This window comes from Macaca thibetana, chromosome 16 (genome assembly GCF_024542745.1).
Source record: "Macaca thibetana thibetana isolate TM-01 chromosome 16, ASM2454274v1, whole genome shotgun sequence".
In the NCBI taxonomy this organism is placed as follows: domain Eukaryota; kingdom Metazoa; phylum Chordata; class Mammalia; order Primates; family Cercopithecidae; genus Macaca; species Macaca thibetana.
The window spans coordinates 35,228,137-35,244,137 of record NC_065593.1 but is presented as its reverse complement, the minus strand read 5'-3'; the positions used below and the strand labels follow the sequence as shown (position 1 = coordinate 35,244,137).

The window sequence follows — 16,001 nt, the reverse complement described above, 5'->3', positions numbered from 1 at the left end:
GAACTGTCATTTTTCCATATAAAAGTCACTACTGGTAGATTTGGCAGAAAGGGCAAATGTTCCTATTTGTTTCTCATTTTACATTCGTTAATATATTGCATGTGATGTGTTTTATGGAAATACAACATTCCCTTCAAACTCAGTTGTCAATTTCCAAGCATGTTTTGTCTTGGGTGAAACCCATATCTTGTGTGTCAATTTCATCAAGTAATTATATTTCCTTGGTGATAATTTTCTTTTTTTTTTTTTTTTTTTTTGAGACGGAGTCTTGCTCTGTCACCCAGGCTGGAGTGCAGTGGCCGGATCTCAGCTCACTGCAAGCTCCGCCTCCCGGGTTTACGCCATTCTCCTGCCTCAGCCTCCCGAGTAGCTGGGACTACAGGCGCCCACCACCGCGCCCGGCTAGTTTTTTGTATTTTTAGTAGAGACGGGGTTTCACCGTGTTAGCCAGGATGGTCTCGATCTCCTGACCTCGTGATCCGCCCGCCTCGGCCTCCCAAAGTGCTGGGATTACAGGCTTGAGCCACCGCGCCCGGCCACCTTGGTGATAATTTTCTTAACTTAGTGAAAAATTTAGGTGAAAATTCTTATCCCTTTTACTGAAAAGCATATAACCATCATCCATACCAGCTGAATACCTGTAAGTAATTTTTTTTTTTTTTTTTTGAGACAGCCTTACTCTGTCACCCTGGCTGGAATGCAGAGGCACGATATCAGTTCACTGCAGCCTCGACCTCCCAGGGCTCAAGTGATCCTCCCACCCAAACTTCCAGAGTAGCTTGGACCACAAGTGTCTGCCACTACACCCAGCTAATTAAAAATTTTGTTTTGTAGAGATGGGGGTCTTACTGTATTGCTCAGGCTGGTCTCAAACTCTTGGCCTCAAGTGATCCTCCCACCTTGCCCTCCCAAAGTGTTGGGATTACAGATGTGAGCTACCATGCTCAGCCCATTATAAGTAATTTTAAAGCAATAATTGAATAAAATCAATTTCTGCTCTGGCATTCCAGGATCCAAAAGAAAATCTGACCCAATTTTCTCATGCCCAAAAAGTTGAAGAAAAGCACACTAAGTACACATTTACCTATTTGCTTTTGTAGTTAGGCATAAGCATTTATTACCAAAATCCTCATATTTATTTTTAAATAGCTGCTTTGAGTGGAAACTCTTACCCTGTTACAGAATATTCAAAATACATGTTCACACTGTAGCATTTGACAACATCTCCCTCCTGTGGTTCAAAGCATTCATTTCAAACATGAATATATTAAGTACAGAATTACAATTCCTTAGCTTGAAATTATGCTGTGAAAGTTTGGTTCATGCTTTGTGAGTTGTTTTTGGAGTAAAGAAGGAAGATTTAGGAACATGTAGAGAATATTCTCTTTTCTTGGCTAGTTCCAGAGTCCCAACATCTCAGCAAATTGTTTCCCCAAAGTCCTTTAGAAAAGCACCATTTTTTTCTTACAAATGAAATACCAAGTGGATGTTTTCATTGAAAAACATGGGATTCTCCATTTAAAAAGTTTTCTTCCTTTTCTGTGGGCATAATATGCAGAACAGACTCAGCATTCTACGTGGTTACTTTAACAGAATGGAACTTTGAAAACTTTACAGAGAAAATAGTATTGAAAATATTTTAGTCCAAAAATGCCCTAAGGTACTTTTCCCATTGTTCAAGATCAGAGGTTACAGTAACTGGCAACAACCTGCTCTAATGATGTGAAACTGTCTAAAAAGTCCTCCTCTTCAATTCCAAATTTTGTGTACTGATGAATGTAGGCTCTGGTGGAAAAAAACCCAGAAATTACAAAATAAAAAATGTCAGGCAAATGAGTAGCTCTTCAACAATAAACAGACCTTTTCTAGCTCATGAACATTTGAAGATCACATCTTTCAGAAGTCTTACATTTGCTTTGTTTACTCCAAAGTTTAGTGAACTTTTTTTTTCTTTTTTTTTTGAGACAGAATCTTGCACTATTGCCCAGGCTGGAGTACAGTGGAGAAATCTCAGTTCACTGCAGGCTCCGCTTCCCGGGTTCACACCATTCTCCTGCCTCAGCCCCCACCAAGTAGCCGGGATTACAGGTGCCCGCCACCACACCGGGCTAATTTTTTGTTTTTAGTAGAGATGGGGTTTCGCCATGTTAGCCAGGATAGTCTTGAACTCCCGACTCAGCCTCCCAAAGTGCTGGGATTATAGGCGTGAGTCACTGCATCAGGCCCGTTTTTTTTTTTTGAGACAGAGTCTCGCTCTGTCACCCAGGCTGGAGTGCAGTGGCCGGATCTCAGCTCACTGCAAGCTCCGCCTCCCGGGTTCACGCCATTCTCCTGCCTCAGCCTCCCGAGTAACTGGGACTACAGGCGCCCACCACCTCGCCCGGCTAGTTTTTTGTATTTTTTTTTTTTGGTAGAGACGGGGTTTCACCGTGTTAGTCAGGCTGGTCTCGATCTCCTGACCTCGTGATCCGCCCGTCTCGGCCTCCCTAAGTGCTGGGATAACAGGCGTGAGCCACCGCGCCCGGCCCGTTTTTTGTTTTTTTTTTTTGAGTCTCGCTCTGTTGCCCAGGCTGGAGTGCAGTGGCGTGATCTCGGCTCACTGCAACCTCCGCCTCCCAGGTTCAAGCGATTCTCTTGCCTCAGCCTCCTGAGTAGTTGGGACTGCAGGCACATGCCATGACGCCCAGCTAATTTTTGTATTTTTAGTAGGGACAGGGTTTCACCATATTGGCCAGGCTGGTCTCGAACTCCTGACTTCGTGATCCACCTGCCTCAGCCTCCCAAAGTGCTGAGATTACAAATGTGAACCACCGTGCCCAGTCCTTCTTTTTTCTTTTGTGTGTGTGTGTGTGTGTGTGTGTGTGTGTGTGACAGAGTTTTGCTCTTGTTGCTTAGGCTGGAGTACAATGGCGTGATCTCCACTCACTGCAATCTTCGCCTTCTGGGTTCAAGTGATTCGACTGCCTCAGCCTCCCGGGTAGCTGGGATTACAGGAATGCACCACCACACCCAGCTGCTTTTGTATTTTTAGTAGAGACAGGGTTTCTCCATGTTCTCCATGTTAATTAGGCTGGTCTCGAACTCCTGACCTCAGGTGAACCGCCCGCCTTGGCCTCCTAAATTACTGGGATTACAGGTATAAGCCACCGTGCCCGGCCTGAACTTTCAAAATTTATGTCAAGCTCCCTGTTTTTTTAGTGTCCAAAAAACTGGCAAAGAAGAGGCACCCAGGAAAGAGCAGCATGTTCAGATCTGGCTATCTACTCAGTATATACATAACACCCTATATTCAGTATAAACTCTGAAAAGTACCTGAGAAGTTTCATATAAGGCTTGAAACTAGAGAACACATCAATCCAGTTCTAGGAATGGAGTGAAGCCTCCCAGGTGCTCTCAGGACATTTAATTTGTAGTTATGCCAGGGTGGTCCTCTTAATCCCTCCCACACCACAAATGCTTTCTTTTTTGTTTGTGTGTTTGTTTTTTGAGACAGGGTTTTGCTCTGTCACCCAGGATGGAGTACAGTGGTGTGATCTCGGCTCACCATAACCTCTGCTTCCTGAGTTGAAGCAATTCTCGTGACTCAGCCTCCCAAGTAGCTGGGATTACAGGTGCGCGCCACCACACCAGGCTAATTTTTGTATTTTTAGTAGAGGTGGGGTTTCACCATGTTGGCCAGGCTGGTCTTGAATTCCTGGCTTCAAGTGATCCACCTGCCTTGGCCTTCCAAAGTGCTGGGATTACAAGCGTGAGCCACCACGCCTGACTGCTCCTTGCAAATGTTCTGAGGCACAAAAATCATGTACAAAAAGAATATCAAGGGCAGACATGAATTAAATTGACATCATAATGGCTGCTACCATTTAATGAGAGTAGGACGGGAATGACACCAAAAAAGGACGGAGTTCACGGCCCTGTGGAGTGGGGTTTTTTTTTGAGACAGAGTCTCGCACTGTTGCCTGGGCTGGAATGCAGTGGCACAATCTCTGCTCACAACCTCCACCTCCTGGGTTCAAGCCATTCTCCTGCCTCAGCCTCCCCAGTAGCTGGGATTACAGGTGCCTGCCACCATGCCCAACTACTTTTTGTATTTTCAGTAGAGACGGGGTTTCACCATGTTGGCCAGGCTAGTCTCAAACTCCTGATCTTGTGATTCACCAGCCTTGGCCTCCCAAAGTGCTGGGATTACAGGCATGAGCCACGATGCCCAGCCCGAGTGGGGTTTTATGGACTGGTCACACGCAGGATGGTTGGGCCCTGGGGTATCCGAGCTAATGAAAGTTATAGGTGGCTGGGCACAGTAGCTCATGCTGGTAATCCCAGCACCTTGGGAGGCCAAGGCGGGCAGATCACCTGAGGTCAGGAGTTTGAGATCAGCCTGACCAACATGGAGAAACCCTGTCTCTACTAAAAACAAAAAAATTAGCTGAGTGTAGTGGGGCATGCCTGTAATCCCAGCTACTTGGGAGGCTGAGGCAGGAGAATCGCTTGAACCCGGGAGGCAGAGGTCACAGTGAACCGAGATCACGCCACTACACTCCAGCCTGGGCAACAAGAGCGAAACTCCATCTCAAAAAAAAAAAAAAAAGAAAAAGATAGTTAGAAGCCTTGTCCAGTCATTTGAAGAATTCTGCTTTGACTTAAGTAACTGGTAGAGATCAAGAAATCTGCTAAAACATGTTAGTATGAAGTAGACATTTCTTAGTATCAAACTGAGTTGAATTTAATCATATATCTTATTGAGGAACATGAGGATCTTCCAGTCTCCCAAGGATTTATCTATTTATTTATTTTTACTTTTAGACGGAGTCTTGCTTGTCGCCCAGGCTGGAGTGCAGTGGCACAATCTCGGCTCACTGCAAGCTCCACCTCCTGGGTTCACGCCATTCTCCTGCCTCAGCCTCCCGAGTAGCTGAGACTACAGGTGCCCACCACCACACCCAGCTGATTTTTTGTACTTTTAGTAGAGATGGGGTTTCACCATGTTAGCCAGGATGGTCTCCATCTCCAGACCTTGTGATCCGCCCACCTTGGCCTCCCAAAGTGCTGGGATTACAGGCGTGAGCCATCGCACCTGGCCTTTTTTTTTTTTAAATTTCATTTTTTTTTTTAGATGGAGTCTCACTTTTGTCGCCCAGGCTGGAGTGCAATGGCATAGTTTTGGCTCTCTGCAACCTCTACCTTCTGGATTCAAGCAATTCTCCTGCCTCAGCCTCCCAAGTAGCTGGGATTACAGGCACTCACCACCATGCCAAGCTAATTTTTGTATTTTTAATAGAGATGGGGTTTCACCATGTTGGCCAGGCTTGTCTTGAACTCCTGACCTCAGCCGATCTGCTCGCCTCAGCCTCCCAAAGTGCTGGGATTACAGGTGTGAGCCACGGTGCCCAGCCAGATCTTATTTTTGAAAACTATCTTATTTTCCCTGCTTTATAATAAAATTCTACTTTAATAATGTCAAACAATTACTGAGCATTTACTAGCCCGGCACAGTACTAGCTGTTTTACAAGATTATCTTATCTAATCCTCACCAGAAATTTCCTCAGTTAGGACCCTCTTACACAGATGAGGCAATGAAGCCTGAAGTCACGTGCCCAAGGCTTCACACCTTCACACCTACACAGTGGTAACCATGCTTCCTCGAGATCATACCTCATGCTTTAACGCTACAGTATCTGCTTAAAGGTTAGAAAGGCTGCCGTGCGCGGTGGCTCATGCCTGTAATCCCAGCACTTTCGGAGGCCGAGGTAGGCGGATTCCGAGGTCAGAAGTTCGAGACAAGCCTGAGCAACATGGTGAAACCCTGCCTCTAATATAAAAATTAGCTGGGGGTGGTAGTGGGAGCCTGTAATCCCAGCTACTTAGTAGGCTGCAGCAGGAGAATCGCTTAAACCCGGGAGGCGGAGCTTGCAGTGAGCCGAGGTCATACCACAGCACTCCAACCCGGGCAACAGAGTGAGACTCTGTTTCAAAAAAAAAAAAAAAAGAAAAGTTTGTAGACTTATTTTATACTTACTTTGAAGCAAACATATTCCATGCCTTCCCGACAATCATATCAAGTGGTTTTACTAAGAACTGGCTATTGCTGACCAACACTGCAGACTTCTCATACTTGCTAAAGGCCCGCTGGGTTTTCCACACGTTGAAAGCATTAACAGGTTCTAACCAGGAAGTGTAGAGAGCTGGATCTTTAAATCCCTCTAGAGTAAAAACAAGATAAGCCGTCTTTTTATAGCATAAATTAGTAATTGTGAAAATGAATAAACAAACAGATATTTTCTTGTCTACTTCATCAGAGATCTTTTATTTTGCCTTTTAAAACTTGTGTTGGCTGGCGCGGTGACTCCCAGCACTTTGGGAGGCAGAGGAGGGTAGATCGCTTGAGCTCAGGAGTTCGAGACCAGCCTGGGCAACATAGTAAAACCTCGTCTCTACTAAAAACAAAATTAGCTACACATGGTGGTGTGCATTCTTCTTAACACTTTTCTGAAAGGTATGAATTATTACACTTTTTTTTTTTTTTTTGAGACAGGGTCTCACTCTGTTGCCCAGGCTGGGGTGCAGTGGCATGATGTTGGCTCACTGCAACCTCTACTTCCTGGGCTCAAGCAATCCTCCCGCCTTAGCCTCCTAAGTAGCTGGGATTACAGGTGCCTGCTACCATGCCCAGCTAATTTTTGTACTTTTTGTAGAGATGGGGTTTCACCATGTTGGCCAGGCTGGTCTCGAACTCCTGGCCTCAAGTGATCCACCTGCCTCAGCCTCTCAAAGTGCTAGGATTATAGGGATGAGCCACTGCACTGGCCCCCTTTTTTTTCTATACAATGAATATGGACGATTTATCCAAAAGTAATATAATGCTAATTTTTTTTTTTTTTTTTTTTTTTTTTGAGACAGGATCTTAATCTGTCACCAGGCTGGTGTGCAGAGGCACTATCACAGCTCTCACTGCAGCCTTCACCTCCTGCCCTTAAGTGATCCTCCCACCTCAGCCTCCCAAGTAGCTGGGACTACAGGCCCATGCCACCACGCCTAATATTTTTATTTTTTGTAGAGATGGCATTTCACTATGTTGCCCAAGCTGGTCTCAAACTTCTGGGCCCAAGCAATCATCCCACCTCTGCCAAAGTGCTGGGATTACAGGTGAGAGCTACTGTGCCTGGCCCTATTTTATACTATTATTTGTTCTTTCTCTGAGGGACATTACAAGGTCTAGATTGTTCAGTTTTCTTTTTTCTGTTTGATAATGGGTCTCTGTCACCCGGGCTGGAGTGCAGTGGCACCACTGTCATTGGTCACTGCAGCGTCAAACTCCTGGGTTCAAGTGATCCTCCTGCCTCAGTCTCCCTAGTAGTTGGGACTACAGGTGTGCACCACTATACTTGGCTAAAGTTTAAAATTCTTTGTAGAGATGGGGTCTTGCTATGTTGTCCAGGCTGGTTTCAAACTCCTAGCCTCAAGCGATCCTCCTGACTTAGCCTGCCAAAGTGCTGGGATTACACATACGTGCCACTATGCTAGGCCTTGGTTTTCTTTGTATCACAACAAGAAGTAGCAAACATGATACTTGCTGAAGTCATGATAAAATGAACCCAGAAAATCGCCATAGAAAAACAAGGCTGCCGGGCGCGGTGGCTCACGCCTGTAATCCCAGCACTTTGGGAGGCCGAGGCGGGCGGATCACAAGGTCAGGAGATTGAGACCACGGTGAAACCCCGTCTCTACTAAAAATACAAAAAATTAGCCGGGCGCGGTTGTGGGCGCCTGTAGTCCCAGCTACTCGGGAGGCTGAGGCAGGAGAATGGCGTTAACCTGGGAGGCGGAGCTTGCAGTGAGCCGAGATCGCGCCACTGCACTCCAGCCTGGGCGACAGAGCGAGACTCCGTCTCAGAAAAAAAAAAAAAAAAGAAAAGAAAAACAAGGCTAATAAGAATAACGCCCTTTCAGCCAGGCACAGTGGCTCACACCTGTAATCCCAGCACTATGGGAGGCCGAGGCGGATGGATCACTTGAGGTCTGGAGTTTGAGACCAGCCTGGTCAATATGGTCAAACCCCATCTGTACTAAAAATACAAAAATCAATCAGGCGTGGTGGCGCACGCCTGTAATCCCAGCTACTTGGGAGGCTGAGGCAGAGGTTGCAGTGAGCTGAGATTGCACTACGGCACTCCAGCCTGGGTGACAGAATGAGACTCTGTCTCACACACACACAAAAAGAATAATGCTCTTTCAACTTCCTGAAAAATTTGTAACAAAATGCTTGTCACAGATACAACTGGTTGTCCAGCAATTCCTGCTCCTTAGCAATTCCTGTTCACCCCTTCTTCCTCAGTATCAATTCCCCTAAACTTTAACTGAAATTGCAGTGAGGTGTGGCCCAGAACTCAGTCCCAGTCAATGGGACAGAAATTCAAGTGTGATATGGGACTTTCAGAAAAGGAGTCATGCCTGGCCAGGCACAGTGGCTCAAGCCTATAATCCCAACACTTTGGGAGGCCGAGGTGGGCGGATCACCTGAGGTCAGGAGTTTGAGACCAGTCAGGCCAACATGGAGAAACCCCGTCTCTAGTAAAAATACAAAAATTAGCCAGGCGTGGTGGCGCACACTTGATATCTCAGCTACTCAGGAGGCTGAGGCAGCAGAACTGCTTGAACTTGGGAGGTGGAGGTTGCAGGGAGCCGAGATCACACCACTGCACTCCAGCCTGGGCAACAGAGTGAGCCCCGTCTCAAAAAACAAAAAACAAAAAACAAAAAAACAAAACAGGAAAGGAGGCAGGTCCTTCTCTGCTCATTTCTATAAGGAGGCAGCCAGATGGGAAAGTAAGGGTGACAGGGCAGCCAGATGTTCAGAATACAATTCTTTTTTTTTAAATAGAGACAGGGTCTTGCTCTGTTGCTTAGGCTGGAGGGCAGTGCCACAATGATGGCTCACTGGAGCCTTGACCTCCTAGGTTCAAGCTATCCTTCTGCCTCAGCCTCCCAAGTAACTGGGACTATATACATGTGCTACCACACCCGGCTAAAGGAGTTATACTTTTATCTTGTTTAAACCACTTCTATATTGGTGTCTAGTCACATACTAACTGATACCATGGTCAAATTTTGCCACTAAAACACATAGTTATTACTTTCCTTTCTCCAAGAATACAGGGACTTTTAAAAAACCATTTGTACCATATAGCATGTACATGTGCAAAATGTAAATCTTAATTTTCACCTGAATTTCTTACCCACATCTGCACTTTGCACATCTTTCCCACGAAGAATGACCAAGTTAGCAATGGAAGTGTTAAAATGCAGGTCCTTGTTGAGAGACATTTTACCAAGAGAAGGAAGTCCTGATAAAGGAGGCCGCACATGCCAATCAATACCTACCAAAAGAAAAAAAAAAAAAGCAAGAGATTTTATTTTATTTACTTAGTTTTCTGAGATGGAGTCTCACTCTGTTGCCTAGGCTGAAGTGAAGTGGCGTGATCTTGGCTCACTGCAACCTCCATCTCCCGGGTTCAAGCGATTCTCCTGCCTCAGTCTCCCCCAGTAGCTGGGTAGACAGGATTAAAGGTGTGTGCCATCACACCCAGCTAGTTTTTTTTGCATTTTTAGTAGAGACGGGGTTTCACCATGTTGGCCAGGCTGGTCTCGAACTCCTGACTTCAAATGATCTGCCTGCCTCAGCCTCCCAAAGTGCTGGGATTACAGGCGTGAGCCACTGCACCCAGCCCAAAAGCAAGAGATTTTATAAATGGCTCTGAACAAGAGAAGGAAAATGGTCTTGTGGAATGTGTATATTAGTTTTTTTTGGACAGGGTCTCGTTATGCCACCCAGGCTGGAGTGCAGTGGCTATTCACATGTGTGATCATAGCTCACTGCAGCCTCAAACTCCGGGGCTCCAATGATCCTCCCGCCTTGTCCTCCCATGTATCTAGGACTATAGGCATTATTTTTCCTGTCTAAAAGGGAGGGTCTATCAATTCTCCTATGCCTATTCCACTAGAGTTTGTTGGGGCAAAAAATTGTACTCAAAGGGCTATCTTTGAGTACAAGATATCTTAGGATGGGTGTGATGGCTCATGCCTGTAATCCTAGCACTTTGGTACGCTATGGTGGGAGGATCTCTTGAGCCCAGGAGTTCAAGACCAGCCTGGACAAAATAGTGGTCTCCTCTTCTAAAAAAAAATACAAAAATTAGTCTGGCATCTGTGGCATGCACCTATAGTTCCAGCTACCGGAGAAACTGAGTGGGGAGAATTGCCTAAGCCCAGGAGGTCAAGGCTACAGAGAGCTGTGATCATGCCACTGCACTCCAGCCTGGGTGACAGTGCGAGAAGTCTCACTTGAGGAGTATGAATCCATGCTGCTTTTGGAGGATAAGATTTTGGACCAATGTGCTAATGGTATGTAACTATCGGGGGCCTTGGGAGGGGAAGAATGTACCGTGCATGTGGGAGGACATGACTTAGGGACAGCGCAGAGAACAGCAGTCAGCCTCCAACATGACCCCAATCATCTTCGCTTCCTGGTATTCAAGCCCTGGGGGAGTATGCTCTCACACTGCAGAGAGCTGACCTTAACCAAAAGGATGTTGCAGAAATAACTTCCAAAGCTAGGTCACGAAAGGCATTAACTTCAAGGCCAGGAATGGTGGCTCACGCCTGTAATCTTAGCACTTTGGGAGGCTGAGGCAGGCGGATCACTTGAGGTGAGGAGTTCAAGACCAGCCTGGCCAACATGGTGAAACCCCATCTCCACTAAAAATACAAAAAAAATTTAGCTGGGCGTGGTGGCAGGCGCCTGTAATCTTAGCTACTTGGGAGGCTGAGGCAGGATAATCGTTTGAACCCGGGAGGCAGAGGCTGCACTGAGCCAAGATCGTGCCACTGCACTCCACCCTGCGCGACAGAGCAAGACTCCGTCTCAAAAAGAAAAAAAGGCGGGGGGTCATTAACTTCTGCCTTGCTCCTTCCTGGATCACACATTCTCCCTAAAGGTAGAATACGTAGAAACAGATAGTGATGGTGATAGAAATGGGGTAAATCTTTACATAGAGGCCAGGCGCGGAGGCTCATGCCTGTAATCCCAGCACTTTGAGAGGCTGAGGTGAAAGGATCACTTGAAACCAGGGGTTCAAGACTAGCCTGGGCAACATAGTGAGACCCCCAACTCTCCAAAAATAAAAGAAATAACGAAATTAGGCTGGGTGTGGTGGCTCATGCCTGTAATCCCAGCTCTTTGGAAGGCCAAGGTGGGCAGATCACGAGGTCAAGAGATCGAGACCATCCTGGCCAACATGGTGAAACCTTGTCTTTACTAAAAATACAAAAATTAGCTGGGCGAAGTGGTACATGCCTGTAGTCCCAGCTATTCAGGAGGCTGAGGCAGGGGAATCGTTTGAACTCGGGAGGCGGAGGTTGCAGTGAACCAAGATTGTGCCACTGCACTCCAGCCTGGCGATAGAGTGAGACTCCATTTCAAAAAAAAAAATAAATAAATAACAAAATTAGTCACTTATGGTGGTACACACCTGTAGTCCTAGCTACAGGAAGCTGCACCAGGGGATCACTTGAGCCCAGGAGTTTGAGGCCGCACTGAGCTATGATTGCACCACTACACTCCAGCCTAGGTGAGAGTGAAACCTGTCTCAAAAACGAAACGCACAAAATCTTCCCACAGAGCAGAGAATATATGAAGAGTTATAAAACTAGATCCTTCAACCAGGCTTATGCCATATATATATTTATTCATATACTATTCATACACGTGTATGAAAACATTTATATGTTCAAACTATACAACTGTGAAAAAATGTTGACACCCAGCCGGGCGCGGTGGCTCATGCCTATAATCCCAGCACTTTGGGAGGCCAACGCGGGCGAATCACGAGGTCAGTTTAAGACCAGCCTGGCCAATATGGTGAAACCCCGTCTCTACTAAAAAAATACAAAAATTAGACGGGCATGGTGGTGCGCACCTGTAGTCCCAACTATTTAGGATGCTGACGCAAAAGAATCGCTTCAACCGGGAGGCAGAGGTTGTAGTGAGCCGAGAGCCACTGCACTCCAGCCTGGGTGACAAAGCGAGACTCCATCCCCTCCTCCAAAAAAAAAAAAAAAAAAAAAAAAGAAAAAATGTTGACACCCTAAAGTTCCACATGGGAACTCAGCAAACTGTGGTTTATTGACCTAAGAGAGCTCAGAGCAGCACGTCTCACACGACTCTAAGGAACATTGTGTTCCTTACCGTATTAACAGGTATAGCTAGAAAAACAGGTACTGTGGCCAAAAAATTCAGGAAGCACTATTTTTACATGTAAACTTTTTGCTTACCTCCAAACCTCTGGCACTATAATCTAAAATCCGTAAGATATTACAAATAAATGTTGAGAAAATCTACTCTCATAGTATAAAAACCTAACTTATTTTAATCTGTGGTATAATGTATGCTATTAACACCTAGTAGTGATTTCTAGTTACACATGACAGACTGAACATGTCAGTTTCCTGCCACTCTCTCCTCAGATCCTGCTTAATCAATAAAAGGATAACCATAAACAAGAAAAAAAGGGAACAGGAGAGAATGTAACAGCAACAAAATTTTGGAAGCTGGAGAGCAAAGGAACTACTGGTTACTGACTGCACAACAAGAAAAAGCTAAAAAGTTTGCCCACAGTTGAGGTCCTGGAAGTAGACCAGACACTTTTCACAGTGGAAAAAAGGCTGGGCACGGTGGCTTACGTCTGTAATCCCAGCACTTTGGGAATTTGAGGCAGGCGGATCGCTTGAGGTCAGGAGTTTGAGACCAGCCTGGCTGACATGATAAAACCCCATCTCTACTAAAAATACAAAAATTAGCTAGGTGTGGCGGTACACATTGGTACACTGGTAGTCCCAGCTACTTGGAAGGCTAAGGTGGGAGGATCACCTGAACCCGGGAGGTGGAGGTTGCAGTGAGCCAAGATGAGGCCACTGCACTCCAGCCTGGGTGACAGAGTGCAACTCCATCTAAAAAAAAAAAAAAAAAGAAAGAAAGAAAAAAGAAAATCAAAGTGGGAAAAAAAAACAGGAGGATTAACTAAAAATCTGTTTGAGAGGCAGCTCTAAGAGCCCCTTCCCCACTCCCTGTGGCAGGGGGAGTGTGCTCTTCTACCCTAGAAGGAGGTTTCTGCTGTGAAAAGGTTAAACTTGGGAGGCTCTGGCCTCAGTGACACCAGGCACAGCCCTGTAGAGAACCTTTGGAAAACCAGGTCACAAAGTAGAAGCTTTCGCAGGAAAGCTTAACAGTCCATGTCTTCCCCGTCCAGCTCTGAAGAGGCTGGCAGCCAGGCTTATCATGCGTTCAGGAAAGAGATGGAGGAGGAAGCAACTGATCAAGAGATAAGATACGCTGAATATGGTATATGGAAGCCCAACAATAAAATGGCCAGGCAGATCGCCTTACTGTGAAACCCACACAAGTCTGCAACATCCATAAGGGTCCATTCAGTGCTCAGAGCAACTAACTCAGCAAATAATCACTGAGTGTTTACTGTTCCAGGCTCCAAAGATGCAACGGTAAACCAAGTAGATAATAAAGCTTACCTTCTATTGAGATAAACCAAAGACCCATGTCAAGTACGTTCAGAATGCTGGGGACAAAGAGAAAATCTTAAAGCTTCAAGAGATAACAAAATAGGATTGAGAATCAGAACAATATGAGACTTCCTAACAGCAGCGCTGCAAGTGAGAAGATGATAGAGCAATGCCTTTGAAATACTCAATGAAAAGAAAATGATTCCCAACCTAGAATCCTATCCCTGGCCAAACTATCATTCAAATGCAATGGCAGAACAGAATAATAATATTTATTTATTTTTATTTTTATTTTTTTGAGACGGGGTCTCACTCTGTCGCCAAGGCTGGAGCGCAATGGTGCGATCTTGGCTCACTGCAACCTCGCTCCACCTCCCAGGTTCAAGGGATTCTCCTGCCTTAGCCTCCTGAGTAGCTGGGACTACAGGCGCCCGCCACCACGCCCGGCTAATTTTTTTTTGTATTTTTAGTAGAGACGGGGTTTCACTGTGTTAGCCAGGATGGTCTCGATCTCCTGACTTCATGATCCACCTGCCTTGGCCTCCCAAAGTGCTGGGATTACAGATGTGAGCCACCGCGCCCAGCCAGAATGATATTTGTAGCCTCAAACACTTTACTTTCCTTGTACTCTTTCTTAGGGAGCTCCTGAAAGGTATGGTCCATCAATATGAGGGAATAAATCAAGAAAGCAGATTTGAAACCTAGGAGGTACAGATATAAATCAGGATGAGGCAAGCAGAGATGCCAGGGCTGGCTGCTTATCAAGCCTGGACAGCAGTAAGTCCAGAATGGAATGGGAAGATAAAGGCCTTCCAGAAGGATGTCTCTAAGCAGATAATGGAAGTAATCGATTACCTGATGGGTTTAAAAATATTGAGAAAGAGTTCTTTTTTTTTGTTTTTGAGACAGGGTTTTGCTCTGTTGCCCAGGCTGGAGTGCAGTGGCATGATCACGGCTCATTTTAAACTCAAACCCCTTGGTTGAAGGGATTCTCCTGCCCCACCCTCCCAAGTAGCTAGGACGGTGCATACCACTATGCCCAGCTAATTTTTTTTTTTTTTTGAGACAGAGTCTCGCTCTGTTGCCCAGGCTGGAGAGCAGGGGCGCTATCTCGGCTCACTGCAACCTCTGCCTCCCGGGTTCAAGCCATTCTCCTGCCTCAGCCTCCTGGGTAGCTGGGATTACAGGTGTGTGCTATCACGCCTGGCTGATTTTTTGTATTTTTAGTAGAGATGGGGTTTCTACTACATCCATGTTAGCCAGGATGGTCTTGATCTCCTGACCTCATCAGCCTCAGCCTCCCAAAGTGCTGGGATAACAAACGTGAGCCACCATGATGGGCCAGCTAATATTTTTTTTTTTTTTTTTTTTTTTTTGAGACGGAGTCTTGCTCTGTAGCCCGGGCTGGAGTGCAGTGGCCAGATCTCAGCTCACTGCAAGCTCCGCCTCCCGGGTTTACGCCATTCTCCTGCCTCAGCCTCCGGAGTAGCTGGGACTACAGGCGCCCGCCACCTCGCCCGGCTAGTTTTTTGTATTTTTAGTAGAGACGGGGTTTCACCGTGTTAGCCAGGATGGTCTCAATCTCCTGACCTCGTGATCCGCCCGTCTCGGCCTCCCAAAGTGCTGGGATTACAGGCTTGAGCCACCGCGCCCGGCCTTTAAATTATTTTTTTAGAGATGGGGGTCTTGCTTTGTTGCTCAAGCTGGTTTTGAACTCCTGGCCTCAAGCGATCCTCCTGCCTCAGCTTCCCAAAGTGCTGAGCTTACAGGCGTGAGCCACCACATCTGAGAAGGGATTCATTTTTTACAGAAAAGTTTGAGGATAAATTGTTGATAGGTACAGGGAATATCAACCAAATAAATATAATGATTAACAACACCAAGAGGGAAAAATAAATTGTACACACACAAAAATATAATCTATGTACACAGTATAAGGCTGTACTATGAATTAATATTTACACAGCAAAAGTAATACAAACATTGAAAACTGATCTAACTCCCAAGTATGTTAGGAGGAAGGATGAAGGTAAATATGAGTGTGTGTATGTGTGAGTGTGCACATACGTGTCAGAGTATATATATATATATATATGAATGTGGGAATGTGTGTGTGTGTGTGTGTGTGTGTGTGTGTAGAGGGGTGTAAGATGATTCAATTCTCAATTTTCTTTTTTTTTTTTGAGATGCAATTTCACTCTTATCACCCAGGCTGGAATGCAGTGGCACTATCTCGGCTCACTGCAACCTCTGCCTCCCAGGTTCAAGCAATTCTCCTGCCTCAACTTCCTAAGTAGCTGGGATTACGGGTGCCTGCCACTATGCCTGGCTAATATTTTTTGTATTTTTAATAGAGAAGGGGTTTCACCATGTTGGCCAGGCTGGTCTTGAACTCCTGACCTCAGGTGATCCACCCACCTCGGCCTCCCAA

At 45.9% G+C, this 16,001-nt stretch overlaps 4 protein-coding genes across 15 annotated transcripts in view; 1 reads left to right on the top strand and 3 right to left on the bottom strand.

Annotated features, from left to right (window-relative positions):
* The window catches only part of PTRH2 (peptidyl-tRNA hydrolase 2), a 1,137,200-nt gene that overhangs the window by 166,158 nt on the left and 955,041 nt on the right, over positions 1 to 16,001 (bottom strand). The window lies entirely within an intron of this gene.
* SKA2 (spindle and kinetochore associated complex subunit 2) overlaps positions 1 to 16,001 on the bottom strand; it is a 976,874-nt gene that overhangs the window by 745,782 nt on the left and 215,091 nt on the right. The gene's annotated exons all lie outside the window — the stretch shown is intronic.
* RPS6KB1 (ribosomal protein S6 kinase B1) overlaps positions 1 to 16,001 on the top strand; it is a 99,956-nt gene that overhangs the window by 6,683 nt on the left and 77,272 nt on the right. The gene's annotated exons all lie outside the window — the stretch shown is intronic.
* Positions 1,092 to 16,001, bottom strand: part of TUBD1 (tubulin delta 1) — a 31,890-nt gene continuing 16,980 nt past the window's right edge. For all 5 annotated transcript variants that reach the window (XM_050764727.1, XM_050764724.1, XM_050764726.1 and 2 more), the window contains 3 exons: positions 9,235 to 9,375; positions 6,018 to 6,201; positions 1,092 to 1,785 (listed from right to left, as the gene is read on the bottom strand). In XM_050764727.1, coding sequence (XP_050620684.1) covers positions 1,683 to 1,785; positions 6,018 to 6,201; positions 9,235 to 9,375 — 428 coding nt within the window. In that variant the 3' untranslated portion in view covers positions 1,092 to 1,682. The remainder of the gene's footprint in view (positions 1,786 to 6,017; positions 6,202 to 9,234; positions 9,376 to 16,001) is intronic.